Source organism: Diabrotica undecimpunctata, chromosome 8 (assembly GCF_040954645.1).
Source record: "Diabrotica undecimpunctata isolate CICGRU chromosome 8, icDiaUnde3, whole genome shotgun sequence".
Lineage (NCBI taxonomy): Eukaryota > Metazoa > Arthropoda > Insecta > Coleoptera > Chrysomelidae > Diabrotica > Diabrotica undecimpunctata.
This window is the reverse complement of record NC_092810.1, coordinates 82,456,259-82,470,987: the sequence shown is the minus strand read 5'-3', so window position 1 is coordinate 82,470,987 and position 14,729 is coordinate 82,456,259. Positions and strand designations below refer to the sequence as shown.

The window sequence follows — 14,729 nt, the reverse complement described above, 5'->3', positions numbered from 1 at the left end:
ATTAATTAATTAATCGGCTAATTCTTCAGTCACCCCTTTAATATGATTTTGTCAAATTGGTCCTTTTTAGAACCAACTATTCTAATAACATATGTCTATAACTGTTAAGGGTATATCTAGAGAGCAATAAACTTTACTTTACTTAAACTTATCAGACATATGAGCTAAACACGAATGTAACTTATCTCTAGTGCAGGAAACACATATAGGGCCTAACCTAGGGTATTTGGTATATAGCTGATAGCTGAAAACCACATCAAAGATATAGACATGCTATTTCTGTCGCAAAAGAAGCAAAGAATAACTTAATGTAAGAAAGGACAAAACCAGTCAGCCGAGAGAACCTTTTAACGATGTTGAGCTTGGATCCACCATCTACATATTTAATGAAAAATAATACAACTACCGACATTGAGGATCTGAGCACAAAGCTTATTACGAAACCTGGACCAAAAACACTCTACAATGGCTTATCCGCATGATGAACAACTGTATTCAAATTATGGAGATAGCCAAAATTTAGAGACAAGCCAAAGTTGTTACCTTGCTTAAACCTGGCAAAAAAAGACGGGTACGAAAAATATCCGGTATCAGGGGTGGTATTTTTCAATCTAAATGCCGCTTACGGCACCTTAAATTACAGAATATTTCTCCAAAAACTATATGATATCCCCTTAGATAACAAGCTCACTTACATTGTCTGCGTATGCCAACATAAGAGAATATTTTTTGTATCACTCACTGGTAAGAGTAGCAGATGAAGAACGGTCTCGCTTGGGGTAGCATAAAGGCACCTACACTGTATAACATTTACACAAACAAACGATCCATACCGGTAGATACTAGGACTTCTATTATATAGACGAGACACCTATTATTGCACAATAAAAATAAACTATGAATAAATTTTCAGCCAAAACCCCTGAAAAACTCGTGGGTGCTCCTTCAATTTCCTCAACATAGACGTTTTCACAAAACTGAACATCCAATCTTGTCATAAAATCATTGAACTGTAGACTTCCTATAAATTCCTTAAAAATAGTTTGTATCACACCGGGTCAGTCATAGATTATTGTTTAAAACTAAAAGGTAAATTGAGGACCAGAAATAATATTCTTCGCAAGCTTGTCAGCTAAAAATGAGGCGCACGTCCTTCCGCCCTTAAAACATAGACGCTTGTACTATATGCTTCTGCTGCCGAATATACCTTGTTAGACAAATTAACCATTCTTTCTTTTTGTGCACACTACTACCCATTTTAACACAAAAATATCTATTGTAGCACTTAACCATATTTATTTTGGGATAACCTTCTATCGAGATATCACATGTAGTACACAAATAAGACCAGAACTAAAATATTAAAAAAGCTTTATACAATATATCGCAGAAGATTGAATAAAATAAAAGTAGTTTTTATTAATCAGATGCTTACATAAAATGTACAAAGACACTCACGTAAACAAAATATATTACGAAATTTCTGTAATTAAAAAAAAAAACATCAAGTTCGGCATTGAACTAATAAAATTATATTAAATGAAAAAACAACATCTTTAAAAATACAGAAAAAATAAAATTTTCTATGCAAGCGAACATTCCATTCAATAATAAGCCCAAATCCTTTTGTATCTTCATACCTGTTTTTTAAAGAACCAGTTACATTTTAGTACGTAGTTATACCAGGTAATATGATATCCTCTGTTACACAGTGTTATGCGTATGACATTCCACTGTCTACAAACAGTAGATAAAAATAAGGAGCCCATATAAACCGTTCAGGGTATATGTTGAAAATATACGGTATAATCGCACAGTTGCCAAACTCTCAGAGCTTAGTTAAACCGATAAACGTATGGTTCAAATATACAATGAAGAAGATCTGAACGACCCCTATAATATATACACGTGAACTAAGCGATATACATTTATGATACAGGGGTATTTACGGGCTCCAAAAAATTTTTATAAATTATTAAACTCTACATGCTGATGAATCGACTGAACCAATATATTACGGAATTGTCAAGTGAGCTCCGTATATCGGTATCCACTTGACCACGGAGCTCAATTGAACCTGAATTTTAACATGGGCGGAGTTCACTTAATGCCGTAGATATATATATATATATATATATATATATATATATATATATATATATATATATATATATATAGGGTAGGTAAAAGTTTATGGTCGGTATGGTAAAATTTAACAGGATATCTAGATATAAAATCATATTTTCAGCGAATAGACAAAGATAACAATCCTATTTCCCCTTGGTCTCCCCTCCATTTTTCTCATACATGCCCATTGCCCATTAGTGAGACGATTAGTTCCGATCAGAGATATTTTACATATCTCTGGTTCCGATCCAGCTTATATCTAAGAAACTAGGGGTGGGTCGTTGACATTTATATCGGAACCGTTTTTCGTAAACTAGTAACTAGTTGATTGTTTACCAGTAGTTTCAAATAAGCTAGTACACAAACAAACATATTGGCTATTATCGTTTATGTGCATAAGTATTGAAGTGAAAGAAACTAACGAAGGATATATTTATTAGAACTTGAAAAATAAATTAAACAATACAAATAGTACTTACATTTACATTACACATTAAATCGCGAATCGTCTAAATTGACATTTAAAAACATACGTTTTTCCACTTTTCTTGTTAACCGTGTTCTTCTTTTATTTAAATTAAACCAGATTTTGAACATGTGTTCACAAGGAACAGATTTTGTTACAATACTACAATATTTTATGAATATAATGGTTAAATTAGGATATACATGGCGATGGTTTTTCCACCACTGTAATGGACAGTTCCAATCTCCCTTCGAAATTTTTTGTGGGTAATATATCATCAGACAAATACATGTCGACTTCTTTTATATCTCTCGATACAGGTGTATGTTTAGATGAGTCATGTCCAATTAATTCATCAAAAATACACCATGGACTTGAGTCATCTTTATCAGTTTCTTTTTCTTGTACTGGTTGATTTTTATTAGTACAATCTTCTTTTTCTTTTTTTATAGAAGTAACCAGCTTCTTAACTTTTTCTTTTGTTTTTTTACCTTCATTTTTATCAGAAAATCCCTGCATTTTAAATCATTATTTGTCATTTACGATTCTACGGTTTCTCACTGTTAAGCCAACTAGTTGATGGTTGATTCAAAAAAACTACGTTTTATGTAGACGTAAACAGAGGAGCAACGAACACTTTACGTCGACGAGGACGATTAGTTGATCTGAGAGACTACTACAAAACTAAAAATAACATGCGACTCTTTCGGGACAGTGGACAGTCGATAGTCGAAAATAACTAGGTATTCTGATTAATTAATGAGTTTCGATTGATCTGCATTTTCGATTTCAAATCTTTATTGATAGTTCGTCAAAGGATTTATTTATTGTAAATATTCAATTAAGAATTCTTTTTCTTAGTGAAAATTATTGACCTAGTATAAGAATAATAATTTTATCTTCAAAAATGCACATTTGTAGAAGATGCAGGTTTTTTGGTCCAATTTCTGAATATGTATTGCAATGATTGAAACTTCTCTTGACGCATTTTTGTCCGTTTCGACTACTTCTACTACAAGTACTGACATACTGCCATCGCCACCCAAGCGTCAAGAGGTGATGGATACTGAGAGTTACATCGCATTAAATTTAATTAATTATAATTTACAGGACAATATTTAACCGAAAATTTAGAATTTAAAACGGTTTTACTAGGCTGCTGCCATTTTTCTGGAAACCATAATTCAGAAAATATCGTTTTTGAAATTAGTGAAATTATTAATCAGTGGGGTCTAAAACGAAAAGTAAATTTTGCAGTAACTGATAATGCCTCAAATATGGTCAAAACTATTAAATATGTTTTGGAATGAAAACATTTAAATTGTTTTGCTTATACGTTAAATTTATTGGTGGAGGACGCACTTAAATGCTGTCGTGTACAAATAGATAAAAAAAAAGTGTTTTTTCGACATTTCGGCAGAAAACACATTTCAAAAAAAGTACCTTATCTTCAGAAAGGCTTTTAAAGTATCAATTACAATATAACAAAGTTCCCAAACGGCCAATCCAAGACGTGGAAATTTCACCTATTACATGTTAAAAAGAATGACCGAGTTAGAAGAGGCAATCCGTTCCACATTGGTATTAGTTAATACAGACTTAGACCAAATCTAAATAATGAAGACTGGATTATTTGTTCTCAACTTTCCCAAATTTTACGGCCTTTTAAAGAAATAACAAGTACAATGATTGGCCAAAAATACTTGAAGGGTAGTTCAGTATTTGTTATGGTACGCTGCCTGCAAGAATCTTGCAATAAAATTTTAGAAAACAGTAACCTTACATCCATAGTATTCGACGTAGTACAATTAATAATATCGGGTTTAGCAAAAAGATTTATATGGATAGAACAGAGTGGCACATTGTCATTATGTACATTTATGGATTCACGATTTAAAGTGCAGGGATTTTCTGATAAAAATAAAGCTAAACAAACAAAAGAAAGAGTTAAGAAGCTGGTTACTTCTATAATTAAAGAACAAGAAGATTGTACTATTGAAAATCAACCAGTACAAGAAAAAAAAACCGATAAAGATGACTTAAGTCCATGGTGTATTTTTGATCAATTAATTGGACATGACTCATCTAAACGTACAGCTGTAACGAGAGTCCATTACAATGGTGGAAAAATCATCGCGATGTACATATATCCTAACCACTATATTCATAAAATATTGTAAATGTGAACACATGTTCAAAATCTGGTTTTATTTTAAATAAAAGAAGAACACGGTTAACAAGAAGTAAAGTAGAAAAACTTTGGACCATTCGCGATTTAATAATAACGTGTAATGTAAATGTAAGTACGATTTACTATTTGCATTGTTTAGTTTATTTTTCAAGTTATAATAAATATATCCTTCATTAGTTTCTTTCACTTTAATAAATATACACATAAAGGATAATAGCCATTATGTTTGTTTATGTAGGTACTCTCTTACTTGAAACTACTGTTAAACAATCATAGTTACTTGTTTACGAAAATCGAGTCAGTTGCTTTAACGATAAAAACGTCAAGGACCCACACCATTGTCCCTACTTTGATTCGGTGCTTTGACGACGCGGGACGAGACGTTGCCAAATAATTTTCTATGAAGGTTTTTTATTGTGGCATCACAATGCAGTTTATTATTTTTATTTGGGAATAAGGCACAATGTGACTTTAAAATAAGCTTATTTTGATGTTTAGATTTTTAATTCGAAAATCGTACTTAAAATACGAAACATTAATAAATTTTATTTATATAAAACGATTTCCGAAGTGGAAATCAAAATGTTATATTACACTTATTGTAAAGTAAAATTGTGGCATATTCCCAATAAAAAACAGTAAGCTGCTATTTAAATCCATTTCGCCCAAATTTGATTTTGATTATCTTATAACATTGTTCAAATGCTAAAAAGACAACAGGTAATAAAGCCTATAAGTTTGGCAACGTTGAACTTCCCCTTTTTTATAATTTCCACTCATGCATTTTCGGCGATATAAAGGGCGGACCTAATATACCTCTCTTTTTAAACAGGTGTTTCTCACTTCATCTCACGTAAGGTTCATACCGACCATAAACTTTTACCTATACTGTATATATCTGACTATGCTATACCAACAGCAGTTGATTTTACACTAAAAAATATTTCAAATTAGTTGTTAGCTTACTTAATACATATAATTAATAAAAACAACTACCATACAATTTTTACTAACCAAGTCCTATATTTTTTTTAAATCTTGCTTATTTTTTCTTCCACTACAATAGTCTTTCAAGGAAACCAACACTATGTAATGTAATAAAACATTCCAAATATTTTCTTAAAAAAGCGTAAACTGAACTGCTGTGAGAATATAAGTTTAAAATGAAGATATTAATGTATTTTAACACGACATAACTGTCTGGTGTTAACACTGCAATATTTATTATATATTTTACTGAATTTTTACAATGTTTTTTTTACTGGTTATTTTTATAATCAAGTTATAAAATAAAATACAATAATTAATACAATAATTAATAAATAATTTCTTAAAAAAGCGTAAACTGAACTGCTGTGAGAATATAAGTTTAAAATGAAGATATTAATGTATTTTAACACGACATAACTGTCTGGTGTTAACACTGCAATATTTATTACATATTTTACTGAATTTTTACAATGTTTTTACTGGTTATTTTTATAATCAAGTTATAAAATAAAATACAAACGTTGTATATCATCATACATTTATTTCCATATGATGAAAGCATACATTTTACATTCAAATTTAATATTGTACGAAATTTAAAACTATATTAAAGCACATCTGTACATTATTAAGGTACTTTAATAATTTCTGCAATTTTTAAGAGGAAAAATACCGTTAATATAAATTTATTGGAATCATAAACAAAGTAGTAAGCATATTGTTTTAATCCTGGATTAGCGTATAGTGGCCATTTTAGTTAATTAGACTGGTTAAGATCTTTGAGTATAACTGACTTAAAATTTCAAGATATAAAAATCTACATTCTCCTGTTGTACTGACTGCACTCCATGTTCGCTTTATTTTTGTTGTGGGTAGTAAATAAAGAGAAAAATAAATACATTATTAATATGAAATATTGATATTGTTCTGAAGCTATTTTCTTGTGGCATTTTAAAGTAATTACTATTTAAATGGGAATAAGCCACGATTAAAGGTTAAAGTAAGTTTATTGACGTTTCAATTTCCACTTCGGAAATCGTTCTCAAAATACAAACATTAGTAAATTTACGGTTCAACAATTACTAAGCGTGGCGCAGAATAGAGACCATTTTGATGTAGTGATAGCAAACCTCCAGTAATGGAGTGCACCAGAAGAAGAAATCTTACAGAATACCGCTCAGACAAATGTTTTGAATAAAATAAAATATAATAATCGTATGAGAAAAATTTGTAAATTATTTAATATAAAAAAAATATATTAAATCGGATCTAATGACAACTAATTACTTATTTGAAACCTCGTGTCTCAATGAGTACGTTGCTAGATTATTATGCGATTCTGTCGAGCTATTTCAAAATGGTGACGGTTAAATGTTTAATTGTGACTGTGTAAAAGTAGACTTCTACTAATAATTTGATAGTCTTCAGCTTGAAAACGCACACCATGTAAATTTTTTCCAGTTTCGCCTATGTTGATAGTCATAGTATGACGCCATATTTCTTTAAATTACAATATATTGTACTTCTAATACATAATTTGAAAGCACTTGTGACACTCAATATATTACTAGAAACAAAACAGGAGATGAGTTATTCGTTAAGGTCATACTTTTTTACACTATTATTATTGAATCATACAAAAATCTAAAGATAAGAGCTTTGAAATGATCATATGCCATGTATGTGATTTAGGAAAAATTTCGATGATGTCATATTTTCAACACATGTTATACCATTTTAATAGGAGTAGTGCGTATCTTTTTTAACACAGTTGCCATTCTCAGTCGAGAGGAAACAGAATTGCACACAACTCTAGTAATGCTTCAAATACATACTACAAATAAAGTACTACTTGATATATAATCTTAGTTAAAATAATTTTACGAAATAGCGACCTCCGCTATTTTGTATGATTTACGTCACAAAAACAATGTACAGAGCTGCATTATCTAGTCTAATCCCTTACCATTGTTTGATTAATAATAAAGTCAACAACAAATATCTCTTAAAAATTGCATATACAAATCTATCAATAAAATCGCTCAATCTTCTTTTCCACAAACTAACAAATTGATGGCTTTCTGAAGATAATCTAAAGCTGTTTTAGTATCATCATAATTTAAGGCTGATGTGGCAAATTTGGAAAACTTCTGTGCCTTTTGTATGTCTTGGGCTGTTGGAGTGTACCCAGTTGATAGTGGTGATTGTCTTGGCTGGGGGGTGGGAATCACTGCAATTGAAGATGGGGTAGAAGGTACTGCATCAAATGGAGAAGATACTGATGGGGGAGGATTGTATGGAGATGGGACTTGAGGTTGAATATTTGTTGGGTATTGAGGAGTTATGGGTGATGAAGCAGGAGCATGAGTGAAAGAGTCGTCAGGGGGAATTAGAGGCTTTGGGGGGTTAAATGGGTCATCTGATGGAGGAAGAGGTGGATCTGCTGGGTTTGGTTGAACTGAAACAATAAATAATAATAAACATTATATTCCAATTAAGATTACAACTAATAATATCACTGCGCTGATTAAAAATGAATTTAGATATTTTGAATGAACAAAAATAAATCAGAAAAACAAAATAGTAATTCGTTACCATCAATAGTTCCAGGTCCAGTATATTTTGCAAATGTAGAAAGCTCTTCTTGAGTCAATTGACTGTTGTGTACAATACCATCAGAATCTTCCTCATTATATGGTCTGGGTGGACCAGGCATTGGTGTATCCCCAGCTTTTAAGCAATTATGGATGTAAGCTGCTTTCCACTTAGCATATTTACGCTTTTCTCTTATGTCTTCAGCTAGATTACCAAATTGGTCTAGAACATCCATTAACATACCAGCAGTATAAAAAGTCTTTACAGTATTTCTAAAAAGAAAAACATTTTTTTGTAAAAAAAAGCAAAGAAATGCTAGTAGTTGTACCCATTTGTCAGCTGTGCAATGTTCCAAAGTTTCTATAAAATGTTAATAGGATCAATGTACTGTTCTGAAGCTATTTCTTGTGGCATCTTAATGCAATTACTATTTTCGTTGGGAATAAAAGACAATATAAGTTTAAAATAAGTTTATTTTTAACGTTTTATGTTTAAATAAATAATTTTAAAATTCAATTTATGCCAGAAAGAAACTCGTCTGTGTTTATTATATTATATGTTGTTGATAAAAAGGGAACACTGGCCGAGCTTCTCAAAAGAGATGGAACACGACTTCTACGAAACACAAAAAGAAATATGGAGAATGATCAGAGAACAAAGAAAAGAGATGAACGAACTAATACAAACGAAACACATTCAGAAGGAAACATGGGCAGACTACTTTTGATTCCTATTTGCTAAAGTTGACCATCAACACCTGAGGCGAAAACAAACGAAGAAATAAATATTGAGGAGGAAGAGGTAAAGGAAGCATGAAGGAAATTAAAAAATTGAAAATCACCAGGAGAGGACAGAATACCGAACGAACTTCTAAAGTATGGAGGACCAGATCTGACCAAACAATTATTAAAACTGATCCAACAAATAATAATAGATCAAAACAGAATTCCTCAAGAATGGAGATCAAGCATCCTAATACCCTTCTTCAAAAAGGAAGACAAATCGGACTCGGAATATTACAGAGGAATTAATTTATTAAACACAACACTAAAACTAACAACCAAGTAATAACAAATAAATTGAATGCAATTATAACACTAGCAGAAGAACAAGGTTTTAGGTCGGGAAGATCATGCACCGCCGCTATATTTATAATGAGGCAAGTGCAAGAGAAATCATTAGAATACAATAAACCGGCATATCCTATGTTTTGTGGACCTCAAGAAGGCATTTGATCTGGTAAATTAAAGGACGTTATTCACTTATTGTGTGCAAGTAAGATACCTCTAGGAATAATCAAAACGATCGAAAATATCTACCAAAATAACACAATAAAAGTAAAAGTACAAGAAGAACTAACTGGCCCTATTGAAGCTGGCAATGGGATAAAACAGGGAGATTCCCTGAGTCCTCTATTGTTCAACCTGATTATAGATGAAATAATAAAAAAAGTAAGATCTAAAAAAGGATACCAATGGGAAAAAACAGCTTAAAATAATCTGCTATGCAGACGACGCAATATTACTCTCTCAGAGTGAAGATGATTTACAACATATGCTGCATCAATTTAATATAACCGCCAGAAAATTTAACATGTTAATTTTCCCAAAAAAAGACAAAGTGCATAGTTATAACAGCAAATTTACTAAGATGTAAATTTGAGCTGGAATGTCAGATAATAGAACAAGTGATGAAGTTTAAATATCTAGACATCACATTATCTAGCTACAGAAAGCTCGAAACTGAAGTGGAAGATCAAGTGAATAGAGCAAACAGAGCCGCAGGTTGCCTGAATGAAACCATATGGAGAAATATCGGAAAGGAAATGAAAGGCAGAATTTACAAAACAGTCATCAGACCAATAATGACATACGCAACAGAAACACCACCTGATACGTAGAGGACAAAAACGATGTTAAAAATAGCAGAGATGAAAACACTTAGAAAAATTGATAGCAAAACACTATGAGACAGAGCTAGAAGTACAGATATACGACATAGATGCAAGGTGGAGAATATCAAGTACTGAATAAGAAATAGAAGAGTAGAATGGAACGATCATATAAGCCGAATGACAACAAATAGAGTAGTAAAAACGGCAAGAGACGGTTCCCCAATAGGAATATTACGTAAACGATGGAACGACAACTTACTGGATGCACATTTAAAAACAGACAAGAGTCATGTCTACATAAAAAAAGAAGAAAAAGTTCTTAATAACTAGTTTTCGATTATTTATTGCCTACGCACTGTAAATTATAGAATATTATGAAATATTTAATTTGTCAATTGTAATAAAATAAAGTGGCGCCAAATTTGAAAATTTGTATTTTTAAATTTAGTCAGGAAATTTAATATTGTTGAAATAAAATACTAGTTTTCGTATGATAATTAATAAGATAATAATAATTACTGTTTGTATTTTGAGAACGATTTAAGAAGTGGAAATCGAAACGTCAAAAATAAACGTATTTTAAATTTATATTGTGGATTATTCCCAACAAAAATAGTAATTAAAATATAAGCAGTAACTTCCATAAGCATTTACAACTTCATTCACTCATATTTAGTAGTTTCATAAGAACATTTCAATGTATGATATTAAACTTATTTACAGAATAGTTTTTAATTAAATCAAAACATACTTATTAAATATTTCAGCACGATCCTGTTCATCTGCATGACTAAACAATCGTAGAGCATATTCTTCAATGAGAGACTGTGCTATAGTTTCACTTGTAATTCCCTCATTATCAGCATTTGCTTGTTTTGTCTGTTCTAACCAATCCAATAAAGATTTTATCAGTGCTGCTGTCTCTGGACTCTTCTTACCAGGAACTAATTGAAGAGCTAACAAGCAGGCTGCCATTCTAGCTACAAAAAAGAATACCATTTCACTTGGATTAAGGAAGATCAATGCACATCATTAATTTTATGACATCATAAATCAATGGTAGCAATATGATGATGGTGCCGAAAAATGCTATAGAAGTGAAATTAATAGACAATAATGAATATGGAGTAATGAAATTGAGTCTGCTAATGTACACAGAGAAAACAATATAGTTTTCTATGAAGATGATGTTATTTATTTAATTTGAGATTCTCAGCATACGTCAGCATTGAGAGTGAGAGAGAGCGTCATTTAAGGACTCCGAAATATCAAGACCCTTGATTCCTCGATTAGTGTCTGCACTGCGAGCGTCGATGGGAGACTTGGTGAGATTTTGGCTCACAAATGTGAATGCAGAAGATTAAAAAGAAAATGATAATAATGAAAAATGAGAATAAGAAGTAAAAAAAGAAAAAGGTATAAAAGTTTGTATAATACAAGATAAACAAAACATGGCAGATCGACAATTAATTAACGACTTCCACATGTTATTATTTTAGAGGGATGACAATGGGAACAGATATATATATATATATATATATATATATATATATATATATATATATATATATATATATATATATATATATATATATATACAGGGTTTTTATCGCGGTTCTCAAAGAATTAATTTGTAAGCACTTTTTGAAATTATCTTTATTATAATTATTATGAAACACACACACACACATTATATATATATATATATATATATATATATATATATATATATTCATCATCTTCATGTATATATATATATATATATATATATATATATATATATAATATATATATAATATATTGATAGCAGGCTATATACATTATATGTACTATACGTCTCACGTCATTTGAGTTGATATGTCATGTGCTAGTATTAGGCTAGTTTATTTTGTAATCAGTCCGAGGCCTTTCTCAGGTCAATAAAGCAAATTTATCTTTTGCTTTATATATAAAGCAAATATGTCATCCATAGTATCATGTGGTATGTCATATGTCGTTATATATTTATTAATAACAAAGACGATGTGTAGTGCCCTTTTGGTAGTCTCTTTGTTTGTTTTTTATGTATATCCGTTATATCCTCTCTTTTTGTTTGCTATATCGCATGTTAGGATTCGATCAGTTTTTTATTTTATAGTCAGCCTGAGGCCTTTTGTAAGCCAATAAATCAAAATTTGTATTATAGTCGCCTTGTTTGTTTTTTCTTACTTAATATATTCATTATTGCCTCCCCTTTCAATTGCTATGTTGCGTGTTCGAATTCATTCAGTTACTTATTTTGTACTCAAACAGATGCCTTCTTGAAGTTAATAAATCAAAATTTGTGTTATAGTAAATCTATTTGTATTCATAGTGCCCTATGATATCTCGTATGTCGCTATACATTCATTATTAATGAAGATACTGTGTGGTACCCTTTTGGTAGTCGCCTTGTTTGTTTTTTCTTACATGTTCGTTATTTCCTCCCCTTTCATTTGCTATGTCGTATGTTAGAATTCAATCAGTTGTTTATCTTGTATTCAGCCAGAGGACTTTTTTAAGTCAGTAAATCAAAATTTGTCTTATAATAAATCTATTTCTATTTATAGTACCCTATGATATCTCGTATGTCGCTCTACGTTCATTATTTATGTAGATACTTTGTAGTACCCTTTTGGTAGTTTCCATGTTTGTTTTTCTTACTTAATATATTCGTTATTTTCTCCCCTTTAATTTGCTATGTCGCATGTTAGAATTCGATTAGTTGTTTATCTTGTATTCCGCCAGAGGCCTTCTTTAAGTCAATAAATCAAAATGTGTCTTACAGTAAATCTTTTTGTATTTATAGTGCCCTATGATATCTTGTATGTTGCTATACGTTCATTATTAATGAAGATACTATGTAGTACCCTTTTGGTAGTCGCCTTGTTTGTTTTTTCGTACTTAATATATTCGTTATTTCCTCCCCTTTCGTTTGCTATGTCACATGTTAGGATTCGTTCAGTTGTTTATTTTGTACCATATTTATCCAGTGTTCTATGACCTCTCGTATGTAACTACATATTCATTGATAATGAACACACTGTAGTGCCCTTTTGGTAGTCGCCTTGTTTGTTTTTTCTATCTTATTATATTCATGATATCCTTCCCTTTCGTTTAACGTATCATACGCTCCAATCGAACCCATACCTTTCCAATGATACGTCACGACAAACTATTCTACCCCCACCACAAAACGCTCAAAAAATTAGATTTTCTTTTCTAATTCTATTTAACTTAATTTAATTTTGTTTAATTCTATTTACCTTTATTTTATTTTATTTTATTTTGGTAAATCGTTGACGTTTATTAAACATCATTTTATTTTTATAGTATGTGTATGTTTATCTTACGCAATGACATATAATAAATGTATATTTAAGCAATATTAAACAATAAATCAACCGTATATTTTCAAGAACAAAATAGGATTGAAATGTCAAATGTTAGTAGCTCAATTTTTCTCCCAGATGCCGTCGTTACCTTACTGGACAAACTGTGTGTCTTGTCATCGTAACCTTTTATATAAATAGATTATATTACATAATATGTAATTAATATTTTTTGCATTATTAATTAAATTTTTTAATTAATTTTTTGTATACACATTTTAAATATATATTGTACGAACTTAAAAGTATATTTACACATTATACTCATTTAAATATATTTTTATATATTATTCGCATTCTAAAAGTACCTACATTTATATATTACGAGTATATTCATTGACTCTATTTGCAGCAATGCCAAGTATTGCTTCCTTAATTATTCCAGCCATAAACTCTGTGCCTTGGTCTGCTATTATTTGTCTGGGTACTCCATACCTCAAAATAAAATTTTCTACAAATAATTTGGCTACTGTTTCGGCTTCTTTATTCTGTATTACGTAACACCAATATATATCTATTCCTATTGTCATACCTCTCAAATGGGCTCACCAGGTCTATGAATATTGTATCAAATGTGCTGGTGGCTGTCGATGTGATAGTCATGGGTTCCTTGTTTATGATTGGGTGCTTATGCCTTTGGTAGTCGTCTCATCTCTTCACATACTTCTCAACATTTCTCCGTAATCCGTTCCAGAAATAGTATTTCCTTATATTTCTGTACTATATATACATCCTATTTACATCAATATATGTATATTGAAATGATATGAATATAGGAGAAAGAAAAATAGTGTTTAAAAAATTAATTTATAAGTTATATACTAGATAATATTAGATATAAAAAGCATTTGGTTATTTTAATAAGTTATATACTATAAAATATATTTATGTGAGGGCATTTTTAAGAAATTAGCATGTAATAAGTGTAAAAAGTTTTTTTTTATAATTATAATATTGTAAATATATTTAAGTGAGCCATGTGCATAGGCAACCAAAAATACCTACTCTGAATAAGTGACAGATAAATAATAGTTGCGAATGTAGAAGTGGGGTTAT

The 14,729-nt window shown here is 30.6% G+C and overlaps 1 protein-coding gene across 1 annotated transcript in view; it reads right to left on the bottom strand.

Annotated features, from left to right (window-relative positions):
- Positions 1 to 6,295: 6,295 nt before the first annotated feature.
- Positions 6,296 to 14,729, bottom strand: part of Vta1 (vesicle trafficking 1) — a 24,514-nt gene continuing 16,080 nt past the window's right edge. Inside the window, exons 2-4 of the mRNA XM_072540535.1 lie at positions 11,015 to 11,243; positions 8,370 to 8,641; positions 6,296 to 8,232 (exon numbers count right to left, since the gene is read on the bottom strand). Coding sequence (XP_072396636.1) covers positions 7,817 to 8,232; positions 8,370 to 8,641; positions 11,015 to 11,243 — 917 coding nt within the window. The 3' untranslated portion in view covers positions 6,296 to 7,816. The remainder of the gene's footprint in view (positions 8,233 to 8,369; positions 8,642 to 11,014; positions 11,244 to 14,729) is intronic.